The 27,537-nt window shown below is 40.6% G+C and overlaps 1 protein-coding gene and 1 long non-coding RNA gene across 13 annotated transcripts in view; one reads left to right on the top strand and one right to left on the bottom strand.

The window, feature by feature from the left end:
- SEMA6D (semaphorin 6D) overlaps positions 1-27,537 on the top strand; it is a 302,415-nt gene that overhangs the window by 270,304 nt on the left and 4,574 nt on the right. For 2 of the 12 annotated variants that reach the window (XM_054041559.1, XM_054041558.1), the window contains 17 exons: positions 16,086-16,241; positions 16,594-16,705; positions 17,277-17,337; positions 17,421-17,483; positions 17,571-17,672; positions 17,917-18,007; positions 18,262-18,381; positions 18,888-18,976; positions 19,684-19,901; positions 20,015-20,146; positions 20,365-20,520; positions 20,610-20,783; positions 21,625-21,765; positions 21,863-21,940; positions 22,875-22,966; positions 23,312-23,368; positions 25,847-26,014. In XM_054041559.1, the coding sequence (XP_053897534.1) occupies positions 16,133-16,241; positions 16,594-16,705; positions 17,277-17,337; positions 17,421-17,483; positions 17,571-17,672; positions 17,917-18,007; positions 18,262-18,381; positions 18,888-18,976; positions 19,684-19,901; positions 20,015-20,146; positions 20,365-20,520; positions 20,610-20,783; positions 21,625-21,765; positions 21,863-21,940; positions 22,875-22,966; positions 23,312-23,368; positions 25,847-26,014 (1,963 nt within the window). In that variant the 5' untranslated portion in view covers positions 16,086-16,132. Of the gene's footprint in view, positions 1-5,888; positions 5,909-15,171; positions 15,205-16,085; positions 16,242-16,593; positions 16,706-17,276; positions 17,338-17,420; positions 17,484-17,570; positions 17,673-17,916; positions 18,008-18,261; positions 18,382-18,887; positions 18,977-19,683; positions 19,902-20,014; positions 20,147-20,364; positions 20,521-20,609; positions 20,784-21,624; positions 21,766-21,862; positions 21,941-22,874; positions 22,967-23,311; positions 23,369-25,846; positions 26,015-27,537 lie in introns of those variants that run through there. The other 10 variants (XM_054041560.1, XM_054041562.1, XM_054041563.1 and 7 more) reach the window with 10 other exon arrangements.
- Positions 101-27,537, bottom strand: part of LOC128844139 (uncharacterized) — a 208,973-nt gene continuing 181,536 nt past the window's right edge. Inside the window, exon 4 of the long non-coding RNA XR_008446439.1 lies at positions 101-1,747. This is a non-coding gene — a long non-coding RNA (uncharacterized LOC128844139). The remainder of the gene's footprint in view (positions 1,748-27,537) is intronic.

Raw genomic sequence — 27,537 nt, 5'->3', positions numbered from 1 at the left:
TGTTTGTCTAACTAGAGAGATCAAATCTGGAGTGTACATATGTAACATATGAGGTGTGTTTATTTCCCTAACTTTTCTGTTCCATTAGGCTTTTGTTAACTAACCTAGATTAGCATTTTAACAACCCTGAAGTGAACTTCTGCCATTCTTTCTACTTGGGCACTGTGTGTAGATCATCCATCATTCTGTCCTTGGCCACAACAGACTACTGCCTTCATAACCATTTGGAGCTACACAGAAACCATCCGACTGTGAACAGCACAGCTGGCTACAGCAATTTTGTCTTCCATACCACTGGCAGCATTGTCTGGCTATGGTAACTAAAGTTAACATCCAGAACATGAAGTTTCTTTTGTTTGGCAGGTTTGGCTTTGCCTTGAGGCAGCTCAGTGGCCACACCTGCAGAAAAGTCACAAAATGGTCGCTTGAAAGAGAAGGCACCAATGGACAATTTTAAAAAAACTGGCTTCAGGATCGCAATCTGTTGCTTAGAGTGTGATTATTAATTCAATTAACTTGAATGAGAACATTTTATTCAAATCCTACTCGGTTTCAATTTGGAGATTATGGCATATTTTGAAAAAAAGATAAAGGAACAGAACTTGCTTTGACTCAGCCAGTCAAACTGCCAAAGAGCACAGAAAGAAAGAGAAGAATTATTCCATGTATTCTACATGTTATTGCAAAAGCTCTTTTCCTTCCACAACGGGAAACATGTGATTTAGCAGAATCAGTGCCCGAATCTAATAGTTTCAACAGATGCTTTTCTCAGTTTGTTTTGCAGATTTAGGTACTTAATATAAAAGAACGACATAAATTCCAGTATTTATTGCTTTACTCCTGAATTGTGCTAAGAAAGACAGGTAACCAGCAAGTGAATACAGTCAGGGCTGTATTGTAATCTTACATGTTCGGGTGTTAGCATAATTCAGACAAGTTGGTCTAACACATTGTCTCTTGGTGGAAATCCATGGCTTTCAAGAAGTAGGGAGGTCAAGAAGTGTTATCAAAAAATGGGGGGAGGAAGGGAGAAAGTGGAAAAAGGGGAGGAGCACAGGATTTAAGTAAGCGAGTGACATTTTTCTGTCCAGAATGTTGAAGAACATTGTAAATTAAATCAGTCCCTAGACAGCTTTGATTTATACACTTACACAGCAGATTGTCCTTGGTCTGTCTGACCCTGGTAACATTACAGAGGTCATATTTACAAACATATGTTCTTGAATAATGGGTAATTACTGAATAATATTATTTTCTGCCATTTCTGTACAGGTTTTTCTTAAACACAGGCCATACAGTTCATTTCTTTTCTTCAGATGAAATAACTGACACAACATCCCTCTTGTAGTATCTTGAGTAGTAGTAATGTGCCAGATCATGTCCCAGGCCCTCCCATTGGTAGGATTCCCCTCAGAGTTTACAGTGTCATAAAACAAATGGTACTTATCTCACTTTTCTAAAAGCATCTCTGCATTAGAGCCTTATTGAGATTCACCTCCCCCATATTGGCATGTGAAGATCCATAGTGTGCTCTGGTCCCTTTTCCCAAGGATGTTTATTGGCAGTGTTATTCAGGCCCTAGGAATATCACCACATGGACAGACGGTGTTGCTGCTACTCCACTATGTACTGTGACACTCACATAGAGTCAGAAGAAAATTCTTGTACTCATATTTGAAATCCTCCTTCAATCAAACACTACCCAGGCACCAGTGTGCCTGTGTGTGCTTTGGGTTGTTCTGGGAGGCTGCAGAGGAGAAAAGAAGTATATATATATTTAAATGTCAAATGCCAGAATAAGATCCTAAGCATACATATAAGAGGTAAACTTCAGGCTGGTATAAAACCTTAGCTGGTGTTTTGAAAACATTAAAGTGTTAGTAAAGTAGCCATTACTCTGCCCATTATTGTAGGCTGTATTTTAAAAAAAATTTAAAGGGACACATCTGCAGTGCATGTGTCCACAGTTGAATAGCACACAATTAAATGGATGGGCGTCAGATCTTACTACCACCCTGGCTAAAGCAGGCTTCATACTTTACAGAAGTAATGCAGTCAGTGTCTAGGATCAGATAATCAGCAAACCAGTACAGAATCACTCTCCAGTCCCGGCAGTTGGCTAAGAGCCAGCTTTTTTTACAAATATAGCTATTCTGTGTATTACCACCTGGAGAAAGGGCGCTGAGGTGAGGGGGTAGGGATAAGAGTGTGAAAGTTGTCAACAGTGAGAGAACAATGTCCCCAGGCGCCTCATGAAAGGAGTAATAAGAAAAAAATCATCTTACAGAGCTGAATGGTTTAGTTCAGTTTGCAAAGATCTGCTTCTCCATGACAGCTCCTTAAATCCAGCACATGTGTATCAAAGATTAAGACACTTGAAAGGCTAGTCATTTGTTTTTGCTGACTAAATCATATACTTTCATGATGTAAATGCTGTGCAGATATTTTTAGCAATACATTTTTTGATTTAATGATAACCTAGGACAAGGATAATCAAATCACATGCTTCGGGGATTAATCTGATTCCCTGCAGAGGGTAGGATAGAAAATTTTGCTCTTTATACAACTATACAAGTTTTTTCAAGGTGTGCAGTCGATGGTGTTTTCCTTCCCCTGAAGCATCAGGCTTTGCTCCCTGCCAAAGACAGTATACTGGACTTGATAGAGCAGTGGCCTGGCATGAAAAAACTATGGCCATATATTTATTTCATTTTTTGCAGCATACATATAGTTGTTTCATGCACTTGTAGAGATAGATTTATACGCATGCACATGTGTATTTTGTTTGGATCAGATATACTTGTTCATTCACACAGGGCCAAATTCATCTCTGTGCTGGTGCTATTTGTAACACAACAGCTGAGGGGAGTGGTTTGTGCCCCCCCTATTCACGGTCTGCTGGGAGCTTGTATGAGAGGAAGGATGGTATAGTGGTCAGGGTGCTAGCTGGGAACTTAGAAGACCTAGATCCAATTTCCTTCTCTGCTACAGGCTTCCAGTGTGACCTTGCAAAAATCAATTATCCTCACTGCACCTAAGTTTCCCAATGGGTATAAGTTTCTCCCTACTTCACAATATGTTGTGAGGATACATACATTTAAGATTTGGAGATGCTCAGATACTACAATGATGTGGGTGATAGATATAAGAGTCTAAGACAGCTGGTGCATGCTGGCCCCCATGTACAGGCTACAGCTGCCCTAAATGGTGCCCCTGTTGCAAAGAGACATTACAGTGGTGCAAGAACACCTACCATTCCTCCTTCAGTCTCTGAAACCCCACCTGCTCCCACTGCAGGTGCCTCCTATTAGGGTGGGGAGTAGAGCCAGCTTTGCAGCTCCCACAGATGGCCTTTTGCACCAGGAATATCCCCCAGTGGGTCACAGCACAATAATGAATTCCCCTCTCTCGCAGAATGTGTGCATGTGCATGTATATGATATATTTGCAAATATACACTCACAAACAACAAAAGTAGCAAATGTAATGTGATCCAAGTGTTCAATGCTAGGCTAAAAAGAAATATCTGCCATTATGTGAAAATCTAGCGTGACTGGAACAGAGTCTGCATTTGATTAGACAATTTAAAAAATGTAACAGACTTTACACTTGAGGGCAACGCTGCAAAACAATTGCACAGTGCATGTTATAAAATTGGTTTGCCTTTACCAGATTTCGATGCACTGTGTCGCAAATGCTAAATATGAAATGTCACATGGTAAATTAATGCTTTTTGATGTCATAGAGTAAATAAAAGCAACAGGGTAAACAATTACACAAAAGTTTAAATAACCCATGAGAGAGAAGAATATAATTCACAGTGCATTCTCTTCTCTGGCACAAGAGAAACATTCTGGACAACATTCTTTCCCTGTTGTAGTTAATCTTTAACACTCAACAAGATAATCTTAAAAGTTAAGTTTGAGCTCCAGCTTTGTATACTTTTTTCACACCTGCATTTGCACATGCAGTTGACTGGTCTGACAAAAGTGGCAGAACACATGTTTTGCATATCCCAATGGGTCAGTTTAGTGACCAACTACTAGATTAGTCCATAGAAGAGGGCAACATATATTCAAAATAGTTGTTCACCCATTTTTACAGGCTAAATCAAGTGTGTGGGCAAAATTTGAGGCTGGCTAAAAATTCAGCCTTCAATGTGTTTACTAGTAACCCTGCTCCCAAGGTGCTTAGGAGGCTGTGACCTGTTTGTTGCCATATGTGACTCTTCTCTTTCCCTTCACCTTTTCTACCAGCCATTTACTTCCTCTTTGAAGTGCTGGCACTCCTGTAAACCCCTCCTCCCAAAGCAGCATTCCTGACCAGCACCCTTCTAGCCAGCAGCCACACCACGACCTTGCACTGACATCCAGCAGCTGCAGTATCTTCCATCAGCACCACCCCCGCAACCAGGGTCAGCGATATAATGCAAGAGGTTTGGGATGGGGAGGAGGTGTGGAGGAGGATATTCTTCATGAAGCAAGATTCAGCGCTACATTGTCTGGGCCACTGGCTGTTAGACAACAGATATGCCCCTCCACCGTGCAATTCTCTCACTCCTCAGCATCCTACTCTCGAGGGCACTTCAAATACCCTCCTTTCCATTTCAGAACATCTCAGCCTTCTTCTCCTGCAGGCATACCCAACCTTCACTCACTCGTCCCTCATGTGCTGGCCCTAGGTGCTAGTGGACAGTGCTGATGCTTTGGGTAGGAGTCCTAGGGAGGGCTGTTCATGTGAGGGGCCATTTTCTCCAGTGTTGAAAGATGGTAGTGCTCATGAAAGAGAGAAACTGATGATTCTGTAGCTGGATAAATTGCACCTTAGATCTACGTGATATCCTCACTTGCACGCACTGGTTTATACCTGTCCCTTAGCTCTCCTTATCAAGGACTACTAACCATGCTGAAATGAATGGTGATGTTGCAATATAAAATCAAGCACTGTAGGTCTTGTATAAAAACAGTTATTTATTTCACTTGTGACTCCGATCCACATTTGAAAGTTAAGTCTCCAGCCATGAAAGGTATCAGTTCACTTTGGCTTCAGTCTTTTTGTTTGTTTCTAAGTCTATATTAAAGCCTATATCTAATCATATAAATATTTGCATCATCATTAGAGAGGGTGGAAACTCTTTAGATTTCAGTCTCAAAGAAACTGCACACCAAAAGGCAGGCACCCATGGAAAACACTGGGCAACTTTGACATCCATTTAAAAATCACAGGAACATGGAAGTTAACTCTTAATGAGTCTCATAAAACACAGGTTCATGAGCTGAGAAAAAAACAGAAAAAAGAAAAATACCTGAATATCGATGGACCCTAAACTATTATCTTGCTGGTAAGATTGGTCCCTGCAGGTCTGGGCAGAGCACTGAGTAGAAACTTGCATTATTGCTGTCTGTGCTGCACCTGTTCTGGGAGTAAATGGAAGACCTACATCTCCAGGGCTGGCAATATGGCAGTTTTCTAAAAACAAAGCAGCTACACACCAAAATCCACTTTTCATTTTCATACCATACTGCTTGGGTGCTGTAACCAGTAAATTCATCATATCATAGAGCAGTCCCAGTCCAAGGCAAGCAGTTTACATTAGTAAAATGTAGGTCTGTTAAGATGGTTAATCAGAATACTGCATAAGCAAATGTACCTTGCACTTTGTCACCAAGCTCAGGCTCTGGCAAACTGTCAAAGGGAGTAAGTCCCACAGGAGCTATATAACAGCTCTGGCAGCAGATACAGCTTCAAAACAAAGCTCACTTTCAACTGTAGAGCATGTGTAATGCCCTGGCAAAGGACAGAAAATGGAGTAACAAGTCAAAAACCAGCGTAAAGAACGATAATTGAAGGGATCACGTATGTTTTGGTCTACATCTTATTTCATTTCGTGCTGAAACTGCTTTGTTTGAGTAAGTTTTTGATCACAAGAGAGTTGAGTCCTCAAAGTGTGTCTAATCAACCACTGAACTTTTGCATCACTATAAGTCACCCTAGCCCAGTGGGTCTCTCAACCTTTCCAGACTACTGTATCCCTTTCAGGAATCTGATTTGTCTTGTGTATCGCACATTTCACCTCGCTTAAAAACTACTTGCTAACAAAATCAGACATAAAAAGACAAAAGTGTCACAGCACTGAAAATTATTACTGAATATATTACTGAAAAACTGCTTTCTCATTTTTACCATATAATTACAAAATAAATCAATTGGAATATAAATATTGTACTTACATTTCAGTGTATACTATATAGAGCAGTATAAACAAGTCATTGTAGGAAATTTTAGTTTGTTCTGACTTTGCTAGTGCTTTTTACGTAGTCTGTTGCAAAAGATGACAAATATCCAGATGAGTTGAGTACCCCCTGAAAGACTTCTGTGTTCCCCCAAGGGTACGCGTATCCCTGGTTGAGAACCACTGCCCTCGCCATTTAGCAAGCATTCTGTCATTTTCTTCTAGAGTAAAGGGAGGTGTGCTCTCTCTGTAATGTTACTGAAGTGTAACTAACGGTACTATAAGCCAATTAAGATCAAACCTGTGATATTCAGTACTATGGTTTCATCACTTTAATATTAAACAATTTTTTACTTTGACATAGCTCAAGAAGTGTTGATGCAGACATCTTTAAACAAGTCAGGCAATATCTTAAAGAGACAGATCTTCTATTTGCTGTTTCAGAATCAGTTAGTATCATGGCTCCAAATACTAAATTTCTCCAGAAATTTTATAAAAATTGTCCCCATAAAAAAGTATGAGTGTGTGTATATTGCAGGATAAAATGGAGGAACCATCATATCAAAAGTGTGCATTTATATGGTCCATAAACACATTTTCTTCAGTTCATTTTATGACTGATGTGTTTAATTCTACGCAGTCTTCGAGTAAAGGGCCACAAGAATAGTGTAAGTATGTGACTTCGTATTGTAAGGCCAGAATATTCTCCTTCTCTACTCTTTATTTGATAATTAGCCAAAATGGGCTATCGTTATCAAGCTTTTAAATATGGATTTACCATAGCACAGCCAGCGTGTGAGACCTAAATGTAGAATAAACACCCTGTGCCAAATGTTGCCCTCAGTAACATGCATGCAGAATCACTGAAGTCAATCCAAATTAAAAGGAACACACATGAGAGAAATCCCATGGAAGAAACCAACTTTTGTCTACCTTCAGTAACTATACCTTAACTATACCAGTATAGTTAAATCAGTACAACCCTTCCCTTCCCCACCCCCCTTGTGTGGGCAAACTTATACTAGTAAAAAGATGCCTTATATTGGTATCGCTGATTCCCCTTCCTGTATGACAAGTTGGTGTCTTGAATGGGATTTCTTTGTACTGGTATAACTTTATGGGGGGAATCACCCCCCCAGCAGGCATAGTCATTCGAGTACAAAAATCTATGGTCAGACTAGGCCTAAGATCAAAATTTGACCCCTTGATTATAAAATTAACCATAGTTAGTACTTACAGAGATGTATACATTTAAAGAGCCTTGCATAAAAACTACTGAATATTTACACTGCTCCTGTGGTACAGGAAGTAAACATTATCACCCCCATTTCACAAAACAGGAAATCGAGACTTTGAGAGAATAACCAAGGCCACAACAACACAGTGGCACACCCAGGATTAGAACTCAGGAATTCCTATCCCCAAGTCCTGTGCTCAGGCCGCTAGACTACACTGTTTTTGTCTATTAATTTGGAATATAGAGAATTACAGTGTTTTCAAAGTTCATCTACCGATATGTTGGGTCTGATTCCCCATTAGCCTGGACCGTGTTAGTCATTTACACCTGCCACAGGGGGTATAAAACTAAACTATTCTAATTTAGTAACACGGAACACCCACTTCACCCAGGTATAGATAACTACTTCACAAGGTGCTGGGCAACAGAGAATGAGGTTTAACTTTAACATGTTTGGCGTTATCTGTTAGGACCTGGATCTAGTAAAAAGTTTCCAAAGTCCCTGAGAAGGATGGCCTGCCATAGAAGGCAACAAAAAAATCCCAACAACCCCAAACAAAAAACCCACCTTACTCTTTGGGAGTGAGCTACACCTCGTCTCCCCTGCATCCTGCTACTTCAGCTTCTCAAGCCCTTCTGCCATCTCACCAGAGGCCATTTATCACCCATAGGTTGAACATATAGTAAGAAATCCTGGCCCCACTGAAATCTGGCAAAAGTACAATTGACTTCACTCGGGCCAGGATTTCACTCATTGTCTTCCACACGAAAACTCACCCCCCAAAAGGCCATTCAGAAATATGCTCAGCAAGTCCCCTCAATACCATTGTCAAGAGCCTGATTACCATACTGAAGTGCCACAGAAGTGGCTGCAGCATGCTGCGTGAAAGAGTGTCCATTCCCCTTTGGAATGGGGAGCAGCATTCACAGTTGTGGAGCCCAGGAAACTTGGTGAGCATGCATGAGCCAGCAGTGACAGAGGAGAATTGGACCTGGAGCAGACCTTTACATTTGCACTATTATTGGAATGAACAAGTTTAAAGCTCTTTTCAAAAGGTGCACCCTCAAGCGTACTAGCATGCATCAGGACTGCAGAAAAGCACCTGTGCACTCAATGGCATGCACATACCTATTTTTACTCCCAGGTATAGTCATATGTACTTCTTAGTTTCTCAGGGCACCTTTATTTTCAAATCTTGGTGCTTCTCAAACTTTGAACCAGCAGGCAAATTCCAGATTTATACAGAAGTGAGTCTCAAAGACTCAGGGGATAGTAAAAAAACCCTGATGACTTTGACAAACTAGAACCTAGTATTGAAGTGGCAGTAATCTGGTAATATGGTGCCCCATTTCAAAAAGACACCTTTTCTCCCAAAGAAATCCCTTTGCTACCCTCATAACACCTGGCTTTGTTCTGTGCTAAGTGCAGAAAGAAAATGGCAGAATTCGACAAAGCCTCATTTAATATTTTTCATTATAATAGCTTTTTTAACCCCCAAGTTTAATTTATTACTTAGTTTCATTTTTCCCTCCTAGAGGACATTTAAGGCTGATTAGTAGTTAGGTTTGTTTCATTCTAACCTGGCCCGAGGTGCTCTTTGCATTTACTTGCCCCCCACCCCACATATCCCAGCCTGTGCTTGGTAATTTATGAAATATTGGTAGGATAAAGTAATTTGGCTATGATTTTTAGAGGGAAAAATTGTCAGTTTGGTTTTAATCTATTTTATTTAATTATTGCTTCTCTGCAGCTGGCTCACTTTCCCTTCCCCCATTTCCTTTTACATGGCAGAAACATGCAACAATGATTAATGGAATGACACACATAAATTGACAAAGTTTGGGTAGATGAATGGATAAGGAACATTGACCTTTTCCCTTTTAAGTGTGATTGTTTGAAGCCAGGCTCATCTTTTAAGGGAAGTGGTATTGGATTCCACCAATCAAGAATTGAAAGGTGGCATTCTCATCAAAGAATGACAGGAATTAGCCAGAAATAGGCAGCTAAAGATTTGGGGCAACTTCTTGCTTTTTGCACAGCCAGCCCTTTATTTGCTGTGAAATAGCCAGTGAGGATTTTCACCCAGGCCAGCTTCCTTTTTACAGGTGAAAGTTTGCACCAACAGACAACTATCCTTGTATTTTAGTACCTGAAAAATCTAGTTAAGGCACTGAACTGGAGTCCAGAAGATCTAGATTGAATTCCCATCTCTTCCACAGCCTTTATGTATGTATGACCTTGGACAAGTCACCTGACCTCTTTGGAAAAGCTTACCGTAAAACCTAGTAGCTCCCACTGTTCTCAGAGGGGCTTATTGGCTGCTGAGGTCTTTGAAAAATCTGCCTCTAGTTGTAGCTGCTGAGCCTTTCTGAAAATTCTGGCTTTTATCTGTCACTGCTTCAACTCCCCCTCTGTGAAACGGGGCTAGGAATACTTTTGCTGCCAATATTTGCACCTACAGTAGCAAAAACGTTGGTGCTGCAATTTGTAGGCAAAATTCATCAAAGACCAGTTTGAAGCCTGGCTGAAAAGAATCAGACCCAGGGAGCGTAATTGAGCTCTAAATTTTCTTCTGGGCACATATTTCCAATAATTCATAATCAGGTGATTCTGGTGAAACAAATACCTCAGCGTTTCTATTTGTATAGTCCCCTGCAGACCTCCATTAACAGGGTTGAATGAGGTAAGAATTATGTATGTGTTTCACAATAGCATATCTGCGTGCGACAGAAGTATTTACCTGGTCTGGCAAAGCCTGTGTTCTAGTGGCCAGGTTGAGTAAATTTTCTGTTCATCCCAGGAACAGTCTATCTTCAGGTTTTATTCCTTCCTGGCAGTCCTGATCTCAATCTGTTTGTGTCAAGGCTGCCAAAGGTCTGATAGTAGATCCAAATACCTTCACAAAGTGGCTGCCCTTTCCCTCCTACACATCTTGGCAGTGCGAGTTGATACTCATTTTCTTTCAATGCTTTTAATATACCGAATAATAAAGAAACCTTTACCTCTACAATCATAGGTGACTGAGTCTAGCTTTCCCTGTTGGATCTCCTCCTTCTTCATGACAAAGACCTTCATATAGAAGTAGATATAAGGGATTATCTGTTCTTTTGATTCCCTCTGAAGCACCTGACATTGGCCACTGTCGGAAAACAGATTACTTGGCTAGATGGATCTTTGGTTTGACTCAGTATGGCCTTTCTTATCTTTCTCTGATAAGGGTTTGTGAGAGTCGAGGTTGGGTTAGAAGGGATTTCAAACTTAAAAATTCCCAGCTTTTTACATTTGCATAAAGTTTCCATCTTTGGATCAATCCTCTCCGCTCAAGGAAGTTTTAAATGTGGGTTTGTCCATGTTTGTCCTGGAAAATTTCTCTGTGGGGTCTGGTCCACTAGCATTACACTGCTCTTAAAATGTGTTATTGAGAAGACTGATTCTCACTTTGTTTGCTCTTTAATTTTTTTTTTTTTTTTTTTTTTGAGGGGGAGAGGGGAGGCTCTTCATTTTAGCAAAGTTATTTTTATGTCACTGTAATTTTTGACCAGCACACATGTAGCTACCCTTTGTTCTTGACTGCCATTTTGTTTTTTTAATTTTGCTCAAGTGAAAAAAAGGCCCTGTTTCAATTACTCTTCTTTGTGACAGAGGTTACATCAAGATTTCATGTGACCTTTGTTAAGATGTTTTCCCTAATCGTTTTGGGTTGGGGGGCTGGGAGGAGGAAATCCTTCCTGTGTCTAATATACCCACAATCTCAGAAATGTCTCCATGGTAGATTGGGAATTGAAATCTCAGAATGTGTTTATTTTGTGGAAGGGGCAAGGGCTCCAAAAAATCATGGTGTGAGGCACATGGAATTGATGCATCTACTGATCCATCCAGCTCGTGTATTTCTAAATCCTACCAAGCCAAAAGAGCTCTTTGGTCAGTTAGAATTGATGGCCCTTCCACTTACCCTAGGCCTCCTCCTGGCTTGATGGAGGCTTCAGGAGAGGAATTCTACAAGGTTCTTTACCAGCCATTTTGCCTTTGTATTGGTTGTGTTTGACCTACTACATTTGGAGGTCTTTGATGCCTTGCTTCATTCTTTTCCTAGTCTTGAGAATAGGATTGGTATTCAAAGCTTGTAAGAGCAAGAGTTCTGTTTGCAGAAAGAAGAATGTATCTCAGAGCCACCAAGCTGCAGTATCCCACTCTGAAGTGTACTTGAACAAGAAGGAACTAACTTGACTAACGTTATTAATTCCATTCTGTTTAAGTGCATTCACTAGCAATTTAATGCTAGATGCATCATCTGAGGAGGCTGTGTCAAGCCAAGGATGGTGTCAGGAATCGTTATTAGTCACTGCTGCTTATCAGTCTTGCCTAAGAATGCAACCCATCAGTTCTTGGCTGGTGGACTTGAGATGCAGAAGCATCATTAACAGTTAAAAATGCATCTTTTTCAGGTCAGTCTGTAATGGATAGGACCTCATATATACCTTCCATTGCCAAATACTACCGCTATCTATGCTGGTCTCACCTAGTCCAGCATGAGCTCACTCAGGTCAGCTGCCATAGGAACTTGGACAATCCTTGCACAGAACCAACCCTGGGAGTGAGACCAACTTTTTCATCCTAAGCTTCCTAATTTTCAGTAGCACTTAAGCACATTTTAACTGGGTCTCAGAAATATTAGGAATCAGGAGATCTGATTATTTTCCTAAGACAAATAATTTACTAGAATAAGTGATTTCAACAACTGCAGAACATAGTGTTTATGATTAAATCAATAGAGATTTGTACCTGCAACTCAAAACTGAACTAATGCTTTGGAAAGTTGCTATGAGGTATGGTATTGCAGTTGCCATGTGTCTAATGTGAAATAAAACCTATGCTCAGACTACGTGTGGTCATTAAAAATCCTTGAGAAATATTTTCTTGCATCTTGCCCAAATTGCATTTCACTTGCCCCCTAAAAGCATTGCTGTATAGTGCTACTACTGCATTTCCATGTTGTACGTCGTGATCTCAGCACATACTATACAGTCTTTTGGGTGCCTCAGACTAAACAAGGTTCTACATAATTGGATTTGGAAAGATTAGATTTTTAATCAGTAAATATTGGAAAGATCAGTTTTGTTAGACACAACAAATCAATGAAAAAATATTTCCAGGGATGATAATCAAAATTTACAGAGAGACACAGTAAAGAAAATGCTTCCTGAGAACTTGTAGAGTTTGATTTAAATAATTTACTTTGTGTATTTTGACATGTTCACATTTTGAGTTTTAATGGTTATAAAGCTTTAAACTTTTTGAATCTTAGCATCTACTGCCATTAAATAATTATTGTCTGACCCTCCCCCCCGAATTTCCCACAGCTGTGAAAACTTAAATTGAAAAAATTGAAAAAAATAAAAAATGATATTATATACATGGGCCTTATAAAAGTTGAATGCTGTTAAGTCTATACATAATTATCTGCATTATTTAGTTAGTTATAGCATTGGGTGGGGGAAATACATTCTCAGTGACTGATTCTCTCCATTGCTCTGCACTTTGCACACCAATGTGAAGGAAGTGCAGCGTGGGTGACAAACACTACCAAATCAGAATGGTAGCATATTATGCTCCCCTTGCACACGTGTAAATCACTGTAAAAGGGACAAGGGAATAGAGTGTCAGGTATTGAGGGCTAGAGTCACAAAGAAACCTAGGTGTGGTCAGTCAGCGTCACCATGCCTAACTTTTAGGTGCCTAGAAAACCACTAGAGTCACACAGCCTGAATTAGGCTCGCTATACAATGCATGGGGAGAGATAGATGCCTGAGAACGGGATTCACAAAAACCCACGTGGTAGGAGGTGCCAAAGCGAGGGGTGTATGCTAAACCCCACCCCTCTCTTGCAGATAGGCACCTAAGTCCAGACTGCAGAGAAGTGCTTCCAGACACTTGGAATTCTCAACAGCAAACCCTCCTTTGCTGTTAGGTGCCTCTGCCATTTCTGCAAAAAGCCAGGCAAGGGGAGGAGGAACTCCTCATAGCTATGTGGTTAGGTGGCTCCCGGGCAATAGGTGAGGACCCCCCGTGATTCAAATCCCCCCTCAACTGTGGGCAGAAGGGATTTGAATTGAGATCTGCCACCTTTCACATGAGTGCTCCAGCCATGGAGCTATGCAATATTCTGATATGGGACTCCCTCAGTGAAGCTGTTCCACTGTGGATAAATAATGAAAGAATCACTGGGGCCAGAGAGAGTGCATGAGAATTATTCTATAGTATGGTGGTCACAGCGCTCACATAGGAGACCCAAGGTCCAGTCTCCCTTGATTTATGCACCCTGACTTGATTTAGGCACAGTGGAACAGTTTTAATTGGAGACAGTGAGAGCACTCCACATTAGATTATCCCATAGCTACTCCTGGGGGAATTCTGCGCCACTGCACGTGCGCAGAATTCATGTCCCCCACAGATTTAGTTGCTTCCCCATAGCAAAATGACTTTCTGACAGGGAAGCAAAGGGATGCTGCAAGAGCAGTCACGCGCCACTCTCTAGCTGTGCAGGTACATCATTTCAGGAATTCAGAGCAGCTGACGGAGAGGTAACTCACCACCGAGCTGGGGACACCCCAGCTAGTGGCTCTTACCCTGAGCTGGGATGAGCTGCTAGTCCTGTCTGGGCTGGAGGCAGGAGAGGACGGAACTTCCTCTTCCCCTGCAATGAGTGGCTGGGGCTGTATCAGACCCTCTCCCTTGCCCCCCCCCGAAAACCTCCCCTGCTTCCTGCCCCATTGCTCCTCAGCTGTGGGGGGAGGAATCACTGTATGGGAAGCAGCTTCCCCATTTACCCAACCCCCATACATCCAGACCTCCCATACCCAGACACCCCTGACAAGCCTCACTTCGTACACCCAGATTGCCCCTAGCCCTCTATACCTGATCCCCTGCCTCCAGGCACCCACCACTGCAACCAGCCCACTACCCACTGAGCTCCCTGCAATCAAACTCCCGCCCTGATGCCCCACCTCGAGCCCCCACACCACTGACCCCAACTAGCTGCACCCAGACCCCCATCCCACCAAGCCCCACTCTCCCAGCACCCAGACCCCCTCCCCGCTGAGACACCCCACACCTAGACTCCTCTGCTGAGCCCCAACCACCTGCACCTGGAGAGTCCCATTGCCCCTGAACCTGGAATCCCCCCCCAAGCCTCTGTGCATCCAGATCCCCCCACAACTGAGCTGTCTGCACCCAAACTGTCCCACACATAATCCTCTCACCCCACACCTGGATCCCCTGCATTGAGCCCCGCCACGCTTGGCTCCTGCCTGGTTGAAGCAGCCTGCCTCACACCTGGTGCACCTGGTGCAGAGGGGCAGGGCCCTAGGGTGTTTCTGGGACAGGTCCAGGCCTTGTGCTGTGTCAGGCTCGGGTAAAGCCGCACCGCTGAGTCTGTGTCCTGGGGCGGGGGGGGGCTGCAGGATGATCTCCGACCTGCACGCAGCCAGTGGCCTGTGCTCCCTGCTGCCGTGCTGGAGCCTCTGCATTTATTTATTGACAAATAAAACTGGCAGAATTTTAAAATATTGTGTGAAGAATGTTTAATTTTTAGGTGCAGAATAGCCCAGTGAGAGCACTCCACATTAGACTATCCCATAGTGCAGAGGGTAGGGCACTCACCTGAGAGATGGCAAATTCAGTTCAAATTACTTCTCCCCCTCAGGTGGACTTGAACCAGGGGTCTCCCACATCCTAGGTAAGTACCTAATTATTGGACTCAACATTATGAGGGAGTGCCTCCTCCAGACTCCCATAGGGCCCAATCCACTGGCAAGGTCTGAGCACGCTTACTGGATCAGGCCCACCAGTGAGTTAGGTGTTCCTCTGCTTATCTTCCCCTGGTTCGTGCATGACCCTAGGGCTTATGCGTCTGGACACCTGGTGTGGAGCTGCTGTGCGCATACTCAGAGGAAGAAACATAAAGGACCTAGGGAGCTTTTATTGCAAAACTTTAGGCACCGGTGGAGTTTAGGTGCCTGTGGGGGTTTTGTGAATCTCAGTGGGGCCTGATTCTGGGATTTAAGTGCCTAAAGTGGTAATTAGGCACCTGAGTCCTTTTGTGACTCTATAGCCCTAAGAATATTAGACTTAGATTTAAAACAAGCTTAAATCTAAACGCTGGCTTGAGGCATACACAAACAATGTGTGCCTTGATGTTAGTAGATAAGATTTAGGTAGTTTATGGGATAGGATTTTGTTGGCTGACATTTGGTAATGGGGGAAGGGAAAGAGATAGCAGTTTAATTAAAATTCTAATCCCAACTTTAACAATGTTCTCACCAAATCAGCAGCCTAAATGTATCTTTGTGATTTAGCTAGGATAACATTCATCGGCTGCCTCTAAAATACCTCTAACTGCAACTAAAATTTAGCAAACATCAATACGGTTCAGAAAAGCTTTAGTCAGCATTGTCACATAGTAGTTTTCCGTCAACATACACAAAGGGGCCTTTCATAAACGCTAGTTTACTCCACCACTGCTAACATTAAAATAAAAAAAACCCTCTCTCTGCAATAAGAAGTCACTGTTATTGTCTTGTAGTATTGAAACCTCATTGCCATCTTTCTGTTTTACAGGTAGTTAAACAGTATTACCAAGAAGCTGGTGCTATTTTTCGCCCGCCATGAGGCTGCGTCTGCTTTGTGCTTGTGTGATGCTATTGACTGTGTCCCAGTGCCTAGCTGTCAGCTTTCCTGAAGACGATGACCCTATTAATGTTGTTGACTACCATTGTAAGTAATCTGCAAATTGTTTGCCTTTAAAACACTAGATGATTGTTTTGGTTAATTGAAATTTTAATTAATTAATATGTAGACAAGTAAAAATATTTATTCTTATGCAATTCACCACATTTATTTACTGGCTCTTACTCGTTTAAAAAAAGCAATCAGAAATACTGCGCTAATTTGAGTAAAAAGAACATTTGCTGACATTGGCTAGCTGTTATTCATTCATATTCAAGACATTGCTTGAGGAATTTAGTGTAAAGCCTTCTACACCTAGTATATACAGCTAATCAATGCTGTATATTGATTCTTTAGCTCTATAATCCTGAGTGATGGTGTAGCCCATTTTTACTTGCAGATTCAAGGCAATATCCAGTATTTAAAGGACGCCCTTCAGGCAATGAATCTCAACACAGGCTGGACTTTCAACTGATGTTGAAAATTCGAGACACACTTTATATCGCTGGCAGGTAATTTTCTTGTAGTCAGTTTATTAGATTTAAATTCTTTTTTCTCCTAGGTATGCGTTAATGTGGGCAATTTATTAAAAAAATAATCTGCAGAATTGGAATGGGGGGGGGGGAAGCCTCCCAGAGAAATAAACAGTATCTATGCCCCATGTATAAAAATTGGATTTGAAGGCCAAAAGCAGCAATATGCTGCTGCATTATGCTAAACCATTTTCCTCCTTTTACATTACAGCCCTGATTAAAACGTATCCTGGTCACTTTAAACATGGAATGACACTTCAGGGATATAGGAAAAGAGTCTAAAACTTTTGCATGTTGACTCTCTGAGCTGGGCTTGGACAGTATGTGATAGATAAGAACTGAATAGCTGAAAAACACAGATGCTATCTAAAACCATTACTGTATTGGGAACCAAAAATGTTCAGTGTTGACTCAGAAAATCCATAAAGACTTCAAAATATATTCTTTGTCTATCGAGTTTCCTAAAAAGTAGATCTATAATAAAAACTATCCATACAGCCAACATATTCATGCATTCACTTGATGCGTCTTATGCCCTTGTTTCCAATAGGGACCAAGTTTATACTGTAAACTTAAATGAAGTTCCCAAGGCAGAAGTTACTCCAAGCAAAGTGAGTAGATGTAAGGAAATTGATTTGATTTTTTAAAAGAATTTTCAGGTCAAGAAGTAAACTTTCTTATTTGATTTAAACAGAAATTAACCTGGAGATCGAGACAGCAGGACAGAGAGAACTGTGCCATGAAAGGCAAACACAAAGTATGTTTATCATATACAGAGCAGCAAAATACTACTACTAAGTGCGGGCGTGAAATCTGTTCTTAATACAAGTTTTTCTTCTTTCAGGACGAATGCCATAACTTTATTAAAGTCTTTGTTCCCAGAAATGATGAGATGGTGTTTGTTTGTGGTACAAATGCATTTAACCCCATGTGCAGATACTACTGGGTAAGCACGTTAAATAAACCATTAATCTGTTGTTTTATAGGTTTGCAAAATAATTGTGTTGTGATAGTTAAGCTTTTTGGTACAACTGCAGAATGCTTCTTTTCCCGAGTGTCATGGAATATTAGATAAAAATGGACAGAAACCATCATTTAGAGTTAAGGTATATGTAAAAGTAGGGTTACCCCTTCATGCTGGCATGTAGAACAGAGAGGACCACCACCACCAATTTATTTTTCTTCTCTAGCTGAATACCTTAGAGTATGACGGAGAGGAAATTAGCGGATTGGCAAGATGCCCATTTGATGCCAGACAAACCAACGTTGCCCTCTTTGCTGGTAAGAACTTTTGATTAATGATGCAGAAGGTGCCAGAGGGCTTTAAAAGAAAGCACAGAGAAGCTGCAGGTGTCACGGTGCCTCAGATTCTAAGATTACGCTAAAGGGTCTCAAAAGGATTAGAAGCTAAATTGTTAAAATATAGGTTAGAGTAATTTTGGGGAGAATGGCAGTACAAAGAGAGTTTACCGACTAGTAAGAATTCTATGTATTATTAATGGCCCATTAATACCACATTTTGACTATTGTTTTAGATGGGAAATTGTATTCAGCAACAGTAGCAGATTTTCTGGCAAGTGATGCTGTTATTTACCGCAGCATGGGAGATGGATCTGCCCTAAGAACAATAAAATATGATTCCAAATGGATAAAAGGTAATTTTGAAAAAAATGACTTTCCTGTGTATGTGACAGATATAATTTTATTGACCTTGAGGATGAAGTGTATCATAGCCAGTATGTTTTTATATAACCACTGTGTTAACGTACATGCAATGTTTGGTATAGCAAGATCAAATTGATAAGAAAGCAACTTTGTGCTGATAAAGCACAATCTTTGTTTAAAATGTAAGGGTTCCCCCCCCCCCCCCCACTCACAGTTAAATAGGTTAATGAATGAATCTGTAGTAACAAAGACCTTCACTGTAATACAATTCCTTTGAGGCCTTTTTACAGTCCATTAGCTGACATTAAAGACTACAAGTTCATTTAAGCTTGAATGCACCCATATTTGGACTTCCTGAAGTCTCTTGAATATTGGAGTTCCCTTTAGTTGGTATGTAACCAAGGGAAAGCCTTTAAGTCATGCAGAGCAGGCAGTGTCTTATACTTATTGAATGGTTCCTTTAGGTAAACAGCTTTCTCTTCATTCTTTCTTGCAGAACCACATTTCCTCCATGCCATAGAATATGGCAACTATGTTTATTTCTTCTTTCGAGAAATTGCTGTAGAGCATAATAATTTAGGCAAGGTAGGTATATAAAGTCAGTGTGTCACAATCGGCTGTGAAGTATCAAAAATCCTATCAGGGTGCGATATGGTTGTCATGGAAAATAGCCTCAGCAACAAATATAGTTTACATCATATTGTATTAATGGTATAAAGTTGATACAGTTTTTTCATCCTTATAATTGTCAGGTATCTTGAGCCTTAAAGCTTTTTGCATTCGCCCTGTCTTGTTGACAAAGTCCTCCACAGGTATCTTTTAGCTTTGCCATTTCCTTAACTTGGGAAATTAGCAGATATTCTGTTTTTGCCTACTGTTTAAAAAAAAAAAATGGGAGGGGGGGTTCAAAAGGTGGCTCCCTAATGCCTCTGGCTAATGAATATCTGTAATACTAATGCAGAATATGATACTTCTGCTTCACCATGGAAGGATATTCTATAGTAAATTACTAAACCATTTACACGTGGTTAATTAAAGACTTTCAATCTTACTAACAATATGATTTTGAAAAAAGATGGAGGCAAGGCTGGGAGTATTGTGTTGGCTCAATGATGCATTAAAATGCTTATGCACTAGCAGCTAAACGTTGTTTGCTTTCTTCCTTTCTATACAGACTCAGAAAAGCAGCTATAGAGCCACAATGTTCCTGTTAACAAAATTATCCTTGGAAAATGGGGGGTATTTTTCATAGTGTTTCATAAGCCAATCTCTGCCTTTTGTCCCCTGTACAGGCTGTGTATTCCCGTGTGGCACGCATATGCAAAAATGACATGGGTGGCTCCCAGAGAGTGCTGGAAAAACACTGGACTTCATTCTTAAAAGCTCGTCTCAACTGTTCTGTTCCTGGGGATTCATTTTTCTACTTTGATGTTCTGCAGTCGATCACAGACATAATAGAAATCAATGGAGTCCCTACTGTTGTCGGTGTATTCACCACACAGCTTAACAGGTGAGAGATGAGCAACCTAACATCAAAAGAAGCTCTCCAGTTCCCTGTTACAACTAAGATTGTTGCAAGAATTCAGACTACAATAGTACCTGTTTTTTTTTTTTTTTTTAAAGCATCCCTGGTTCAGCCGTGTGTGCTTTCAGCATGGATGACATTGAGAAAGTATTCAAAGGAAGATTTAAAGAACAAAAGACTCCAGATTCTGTTTGGACAGCTGTACCCGAAGACAAAGTACCAAAGCCAAGGTAAAAGATTCTTGCTCATGACACAATAATATTATTCCTGTAAACTGCTACCTTTAAATCAATGACACACTGGAGAATGTAGTCATGTAAAATTGAAGCAGTGGCTTTCACTTGGACCATAAGTATTCTCATCTGCAGCCTGCCGTGCTCTTTCAGGATGTTTACCCTTTCTCATTAACTAAAATATTGAGAAAGAAAAAATGTTGCTTTCCTTTCAGACCTGGTTGCTGTGCAAAACATGGTCTAGCAGAGGCTTACAAAACCTCCATTGATTTCCCGGATGAAACTCTATCCTTCATCAAATCCCATCCATTGATGGATTCTGCAGTTCCATCAGTCATCGAGGAGCCCTGGTTCACAAAGACACGGGTCAGGTATGGAATCTTTGTGAAGTAAGTCACATCTGTACATTAAAAAAGAAATATTCTTCTGAATAACCATGTGCGTTTTGGTTTTTTGGTAGATATAGGTTGACTGCAGTTGCTGTAGACCATTCCGCTGGACCCTACCAAAACTACACAGTCATATTTGTTGGCTCTGAAGCAGGAGTGGTACTTAAGATCTTGGCAAAGACCAGACCCTTTTCTTTGAATGACAGCGTATTACTGGAAGAGATTGATGCTTATAATCATGCAAAGTAGGTATTATTTTACAAGTACTGCTCTCCAAAATACCAAAAATATTCCAGTGTGTTTCTCACGTAGTCATTTTCTTCTCGTGGCCTAACAAGCAGTGGTGTTTTTTATTTACTTTTTTTTTTTTGTAAATGCTTTCTCACCAAGTTCCTCATTCTTTGTCATTTCCCACTGTTTATGGAGGAGATATGCTGCTGAATAACCTGAAAATATTTTAGTACATACATTTTTTGGGTAGCAGAGAGCATTTTAATTCCACGCCTGTTAAGTCATTGATGCAATCTCTTCTAGATACCAAACACCAGTACTTATACACTATTACCTTAGCTAAGGAATTCCTTTAAAGAATTTCGAAGTGTTCAGTGATAAATAAAATAATCACTAATGAAATAAAGATTGTTTGTTCTGTAAGCAAAGAATTTGGGTAGGGCCATGTGAAGTGTTCCATTTAAAATCCAAATAGACCCAGCGCAGATTTTTAGAGTCTGCTCTATGACAGGTGTATGAGACACAGTGAAATCACAAAGCCAGTGGGTTTGGAGTTTTTCTACCTGGATCACAGAACTTGTCACCCAGCTGCAGATCTGGGGCCAAAAAAGAGCTCTGGTAATCCTTAGGTTGTATGGGGATCACCCTAGAAGTAGATTAAATTACACTGATGTGTAATCATTTCTACAGCATTCATCATTGCAATGTCCAAGCAATAGTAATTGTTGAGCATACAGTTTTCAGTTCCTACACAGCTGTAATTGACTGCCAAATCAAAAATGTTGCCAGGGTAAGCTTTACACAAGATACTCTGGTTTATATCAATAACTGTTTCAAATGACTTTTACCAAACAGGTGTAATGCAGAGAGTGAAGAGGACAGAAAAGTCATTTCCCTTCAGTTGGATAAAGAACACCATGCTGTATTTGTGGCATTCTCCAGTTGTGTTGTTAGAATTCCCCTCAGTCGCTGTGAGCGTCATGGATCATGTAAAAAGTAAGCCTACATTCCTCAACTTTCCCATAAAATAAAGGCACAGAAATCTCTGGTGATGGACGAAAGACATTATTTTCTCTGGTTTGATCTTGCACAGGTCTTGTATTGCTTCACGAGACCCCTATTGTGGCTGGCTAGACCAGGGGGCGTGCGGAAGAGTGAAACCTGGCATGCTGTAAGTGTTATTTTTAAAATCAGCCCAGTGTATCTACAGTAGGTTATATATGTGCATGCACTCATTCACTAAATCTCCTTTTTTAGTGCTCTAAAAATACTACATTTCTCTTAGTATATGTAAAAAAACAGAATGCTAAATTCTGGTCCAATTCTATAGTCTTTACTTAGGGAAGACTTTGATTTCAGTGTATGTTTTACCTGCGTAAGGACAATCAGACCTATAGGGAGGGCTACCTGGAGCATGAAGCAGACAAATTACTGATCATAAGCATCATCAGTTTAGCAAAGAGATTACAATATTCTAGTTACTCACTCCCAGGAGACCACAACACTTAAGAATGCGTTTTAGACTTGGATTATTTCCTTTCTCATTTTCACAGGCTCATAACTACATGGGGAAAAGTCTCCTACAGCCTAAATTTTCTGTTCGTCTCAACTTTTTGGACTGTTTAAGTGAAATTTGCTCACTTGATTTTTACAAAGGTGAAAAAATACATTTTATAGCAGAAAACATGTAAGACTTTTCCACAGCCAATCTGTACCTTTCCAAGGGTATTTTGAAGAAGCAGGCTCATGGAGCACATTGCATTAGCAATTGTGATGTTAAATGTGGTATTTATAATGGGTCCAATATTACCCTTAGATAGGCATGCACAGCGCCAGTTGATATAGTTGGAGCTGCATGGATATACCAGCAAACAAGAGTGGTTGCACGATACATAAATTGATTAGTGTGAGAACTTGATTTATTTCTTGCTGTAAGTGCTTAAAAATTTAAAGCCTTTACATAACTTTTATATTTAATATACAGTCTTTCTGCTATCCTATACTGTACAACTCCCCTTTCCTATAAGTTTGCTGAACAAATGTGTGTCTGGTTTATGCTTTCAGAAGAAAATCATTTGTTTCCCTATTAATGCTATTAATTGCAGGTTCTCTTTGTTTGTTTCATACAACCACAGCACTGGAGGATATGAGCAAGATGTAGAATATGGCAATACAGGACAGCTTGGGGACTGCCATGGTAAGACACAGTCACTGCTGCTAATTTATAATGTGTCAACAGTAGTTTGTGGATGTTAAATTTATGATGAGCCATTCAGTAACACCCTGCACGCACCACCTAGTGTTACCACGACCAGTCACAAAGCTGAGCTACTCCGGCGGGGGGTGGCAGAGATGTTTTACCTCTCCCCCTCTCCTTCCCTCACTTTGCTATTGACTCCAGAGAGCTGTAAGGTATCGAACAATTTCCCTTTTTTGGTAACAGATCGTATTTTCTTTTTTATTTTCAGTTACTCAGGTCTTAAAATCTTTTGCTTTCTTTTGGTTACTTTTCACTGATTACTTGTTCCTTTAATTCTTTTAGAAATTTTGCCTACTACAACTACACCAGATTACAAAATATTTGGCGACCCAACATCTGGTTAGTTTTTTTTAATTTTTTTGAATTAATGACCTTTTCTTTCCTTCAGTTCAGCATTTTCAGCCCTTTTTTCCCTTCCTTTTGCGCAGGTGGCAAGCCTTCATTTTTGTGCTTTTACTCATGTTCCCACTGATAGTAAAGCTAGCTGGACTCTTGTTGCTCAGCTCTTCACCCTGTGTAGCTGCATGTTAACAGCTCATTATTTATTGAGACACATCCTTTATTAAAGAGCCTGATTAACATAGATGACATCTTCACTGCACGAAAGTCCACTCAGCTTTACCACCCCGCGCCCCTATGCATTTGTGAATGCCCCTCTTGGTCATCTCTAATAGATGGATGGCAAAAATCTCATCATCTTCCTTTTTTTTCTCCTTCCTCTCCGCTTCACCACCAGTCTTATCAAGCAAATACACATTTTCTAAAATGTGTATTTCTGTGTTTTGGAAATGTTTCAATAGTTATGCTAATGTTAATCATTTAATCTCACCCACGGTATAGCAGAACACAGGCTCTAGCAAACTGATGCTGGACTAGAGAACTTTGGTGCAGTATTGTCCTAGGGCCTTCAGACCCTTTACTCCTTTCAACATTTTTTCACAGCATTTTCATTGCAAATCCCTATTTTTCAGGAATATAGGTGCCAATGTTACTCTGTTAAACTCAATAGTAAAACCTTTATCGAGTTCAACAGGAGCATGATCAAGCCCTTATTTTCCAGAGTTCAGTCCAGACTGAAACTGAAAATAGGGTGTCATAAGGAGGAGGGAGAGAACTTGTTCACCTTAGCCTCTAAGGATAGAACCAGAAACAATGGGTTTAAACTGCAGCAAGGGAGGTCTAGGTTGGACATTAGGAAAAAGTTCTTAACTGTCAGGGTGGTTAAACACTGGAACAAATTGCCTAGGGAGGTTGTGGAATCTCCGTCTCTGGAGATATTTAAGAGTAGGTTAGATAAATGTCTATCAGGGATGGTCTAGACAGTATTTGGTCCTGCCATGCGGGCAGGGGACTGGACTCGATGACCTCTCGAGGTCCCTTCCAGTCCTATAATCTATGAATCTATGAAAAAACTTGGTCTCTGGGATTCAGCCCTTGGGGACATTCCTGTTTGCCAAATCTGAAGGAAATCTGTTGGGCTGTTTAAGTCAGTGTTTCCCAAATTTGTTCCACCACTTGTGCAGGGAAAGTCCCTGGCGGGCCGGGCCGGTTTGTGTACCTGCCGTGCCCGCAGGTTCGGCCGATCGCGGCTCTCAGTGGCCGTGGTTCGTTGCTCCAGGCCAATGGGAGCTGCTGGAAGGCGGCGCGGGCCGAGGGACGTACTGGCCACTGCTTCCAGCAGCTCCCATTGGCTTAGAGTAGCGAACTGCAGTCACTGGGAGCTGCGATCATCCGAACCTGCGGATGTGGCAGGTACACAAACTGGCCCGGCCCACCAGGGGCTTTCCCTGCACAAGCAGCTGAACAAGTTTGGGAACCACTGGTTTAAGTTGTGGGGCTGGTATTTGCACTTCTGTATCTCAACGAGGGGGCTGTGTTTGATACACAAACAAATACTTTGCAGATTTATTTGCCCATTATATAACTTAGGGTGTAAATTTGGGGTGGGGGGGAGGGAAATGACAGCCATATTACTTGAAAGTGCTGCCTTATTTGCATGAACGTTCACTTAATCGATTCAACTTTCAGTCTGATTTTTTTTAGGACACTCACATAATGAACCTGATTTTTGAGCCCTGAATTAACACATATTTGAGTGCTTACTTTACTCAGGCAAATCCCCAGTTGCAAGCACACATGGCTATAAATCTGTCTGGTCCCGTGCAAACAAATCAGGGATTTGCACCTGAAAAGTAGGCTCAGTGTAGACTATTAGGTTCAATAGGTTTGCTGCTCATGGGCATTACCACATAGGCCATAATGACTTTATACACTCAATTCATTACTAAGAAGGATCTAGCAGCATAGTTCCTTAGGAACCATTACAATATAAGGGGTAAAAATATGTGTCTTGTCTCCCAACGGGGCCTAACTACAGTTCTAACAGAGCTGAGCTGGTCTCTCAGGGATATTTAGTATTTTGGCCTCTTACAAGGTCACTAATAAACATCTTTTTAGAGATTTTTAAAAGACAGTGAAATACGCTGAAACAGCTTGTATAAAAGGAAACAATACATCAGTAAAGTAGAATAAGTTGTGCTTTCCCCCTCCTTCAGTTGCTTATGATAACTTCCTCACTGCCTTCCATTTGACTTTCCTGGTTCTTGAATAATAGCTGTAATGTTATTTAATGTATAATTTGTACTTTTAATCTGATTTTTGGCAGCCCTATGTACTTCTGTGAAGTGTAGGTCATATATTGCCCTGACATGTAACTCCCATTAAATGCCTTCTCCAGCTATAATTTAGAAATACCACAAAACAGTGAGGAAAGCCTGTTTGTAATACACATTAATAAAAATCTGTTTGCCACCACAGACATGGAGTTATCCTCAGCTTCCATTACCACAATGGCAAGTATCCCAGTTATATCACCTAAAGTGATTGGTTCCTGGAAACCTAAAGTGACTGGCTCTCGGAAATTTGTAGTTCAAGATGACCCAAACACTTCTGATTATTCTGATCCATTATCAGGTGTCCCAAAGGGTAAGGCCTTACCAGGAAATACATTACAGCTGAATGGAAACCTGATAGGTACAATTAGAATTTTGAAAATGCTGGGACTGTTATGTTTATACTATTTCCTGTGAATATACAGAAGGTGCAATCATGGTTCTCTTGCCCATTTGGCGTGTGTGTGCAAAGGGATGTTCATAGTTTGCAAAACTTCAGCAGATGTCAGCAGGAATTCTGGATGCATAGCAAATGTAAATTCAAGCCTTACAATCCTCATCTGCCCTTCAGGCAGTTGGTTACTAGAGGCGGGTGAAATTTTTCAGCTGAAACTTTTGCTAAAAGAAGCAGATTCAGGTCACCCAAAATATTTTACAAATACACATTGTTTTCACTGAATTGTTGTGGTTAAATAAAACAAAAAATCTGAAAAAGGCAAAACGTTTGTTTCAACATTTTTGAAATGAAACATTTTGATTTTTCAGTTTGAAACAACTTTTTGCTGCAAAATTTACTTTGTGTATTTTTAAAATGATTAAAAGTGTTTTAAAATGCTCAAACTAAACTAAACTTTTTGATCAACCCAAAACAACACAATTTTTCTTTTACCTTTTGGTTTTCCAAAAATTTTGACATTCTCAAAACAATTTTAGAATGGCCAGTGAACCCTTCTCTATGGGTTACAGAACAGCAGTAGTTCTAGAGCCTGAATGAGACTGCTGGTCCTCTCAGCCAAACAGATAGTGCCTTGGTGTATTAGCTAATGTTTAAAGACAAATTCTAAAGTGCAAAGTAACAGCCCATGGGTATGTGGACAAAACTGCTCAGATGAGGTCCAATGTTGTACTCATTGAACACCCAAAACTCCCATTCAGTTCAGTGGGTTTGCAAGGAACTGCAGGGTCAGGTTTGAGATTCAATCCACTGAAAGTATACTTTGGAGAGAAGAGCATGGGCGCTTGCACTCAGACAGCTGTGTAGAGTCTCCCAATACACACTCCCAGCTTATCTGAAAACTAAAAAAAGTGAAGTCTGATTTTATAGATTACATACAATTCATCTTCTGTTGCCTTTCCTCCTTTCAATCAAGTGAATCATTGCATAGGCTGTTACAGAAACAAATATTGGCAAAACAATATTACAATCAACAACAGCCAAAACTTCATGAGATACTTTTATTGGTACATATATTATCCTGGTGACAGACATGTTTGCACAATTCTGTATTTAATGAAAGTCGCAAACCAAGGGAAGAGCCTCAGTTCTACAAGTCACCAAAATATATCAGGTTTCCTATCAGCCATTATAAAAGTGCATTTATTATTTTAATTTGTTTCAGCTTTTTCAGTTTTATTTGCTTTAAGTCAATACGTTTTTGTCCTAATTTGCTCTTATTTTTTATTCACATTCTGTGACATTTCTATTAGTGAACCTTTACTCCTCTTTCCTTTCCTCTTCTACACAACACCCATTAAAATCTATAACCCTGAACATTAACAATGTTCAAAGGCCTTGCCTCTAACAAAAATCAATATATTCCTATAATCTCAACTCTT

Source organism: Malaclemys terrapin, chromosome 10 (assembly GCF_027887155.1).
Source record: "Malaclemys terrapin pileata isolate rMalTer1 chromosome 10, rMalTer1.hap1, whole genome shotgun sequence".
In the NCBI taxonomy this organism is placed as follows: domain Eukaryota; kingdom Metazoa; phylum Chordata; order Testudines; family Emydidae; genus Malaclemys; species Malaclemys terrapin.
Note: the sequence above shows the minus strand (reverse complement) of the source record. Positions and strands in the feature narration are given on the sequence as shown.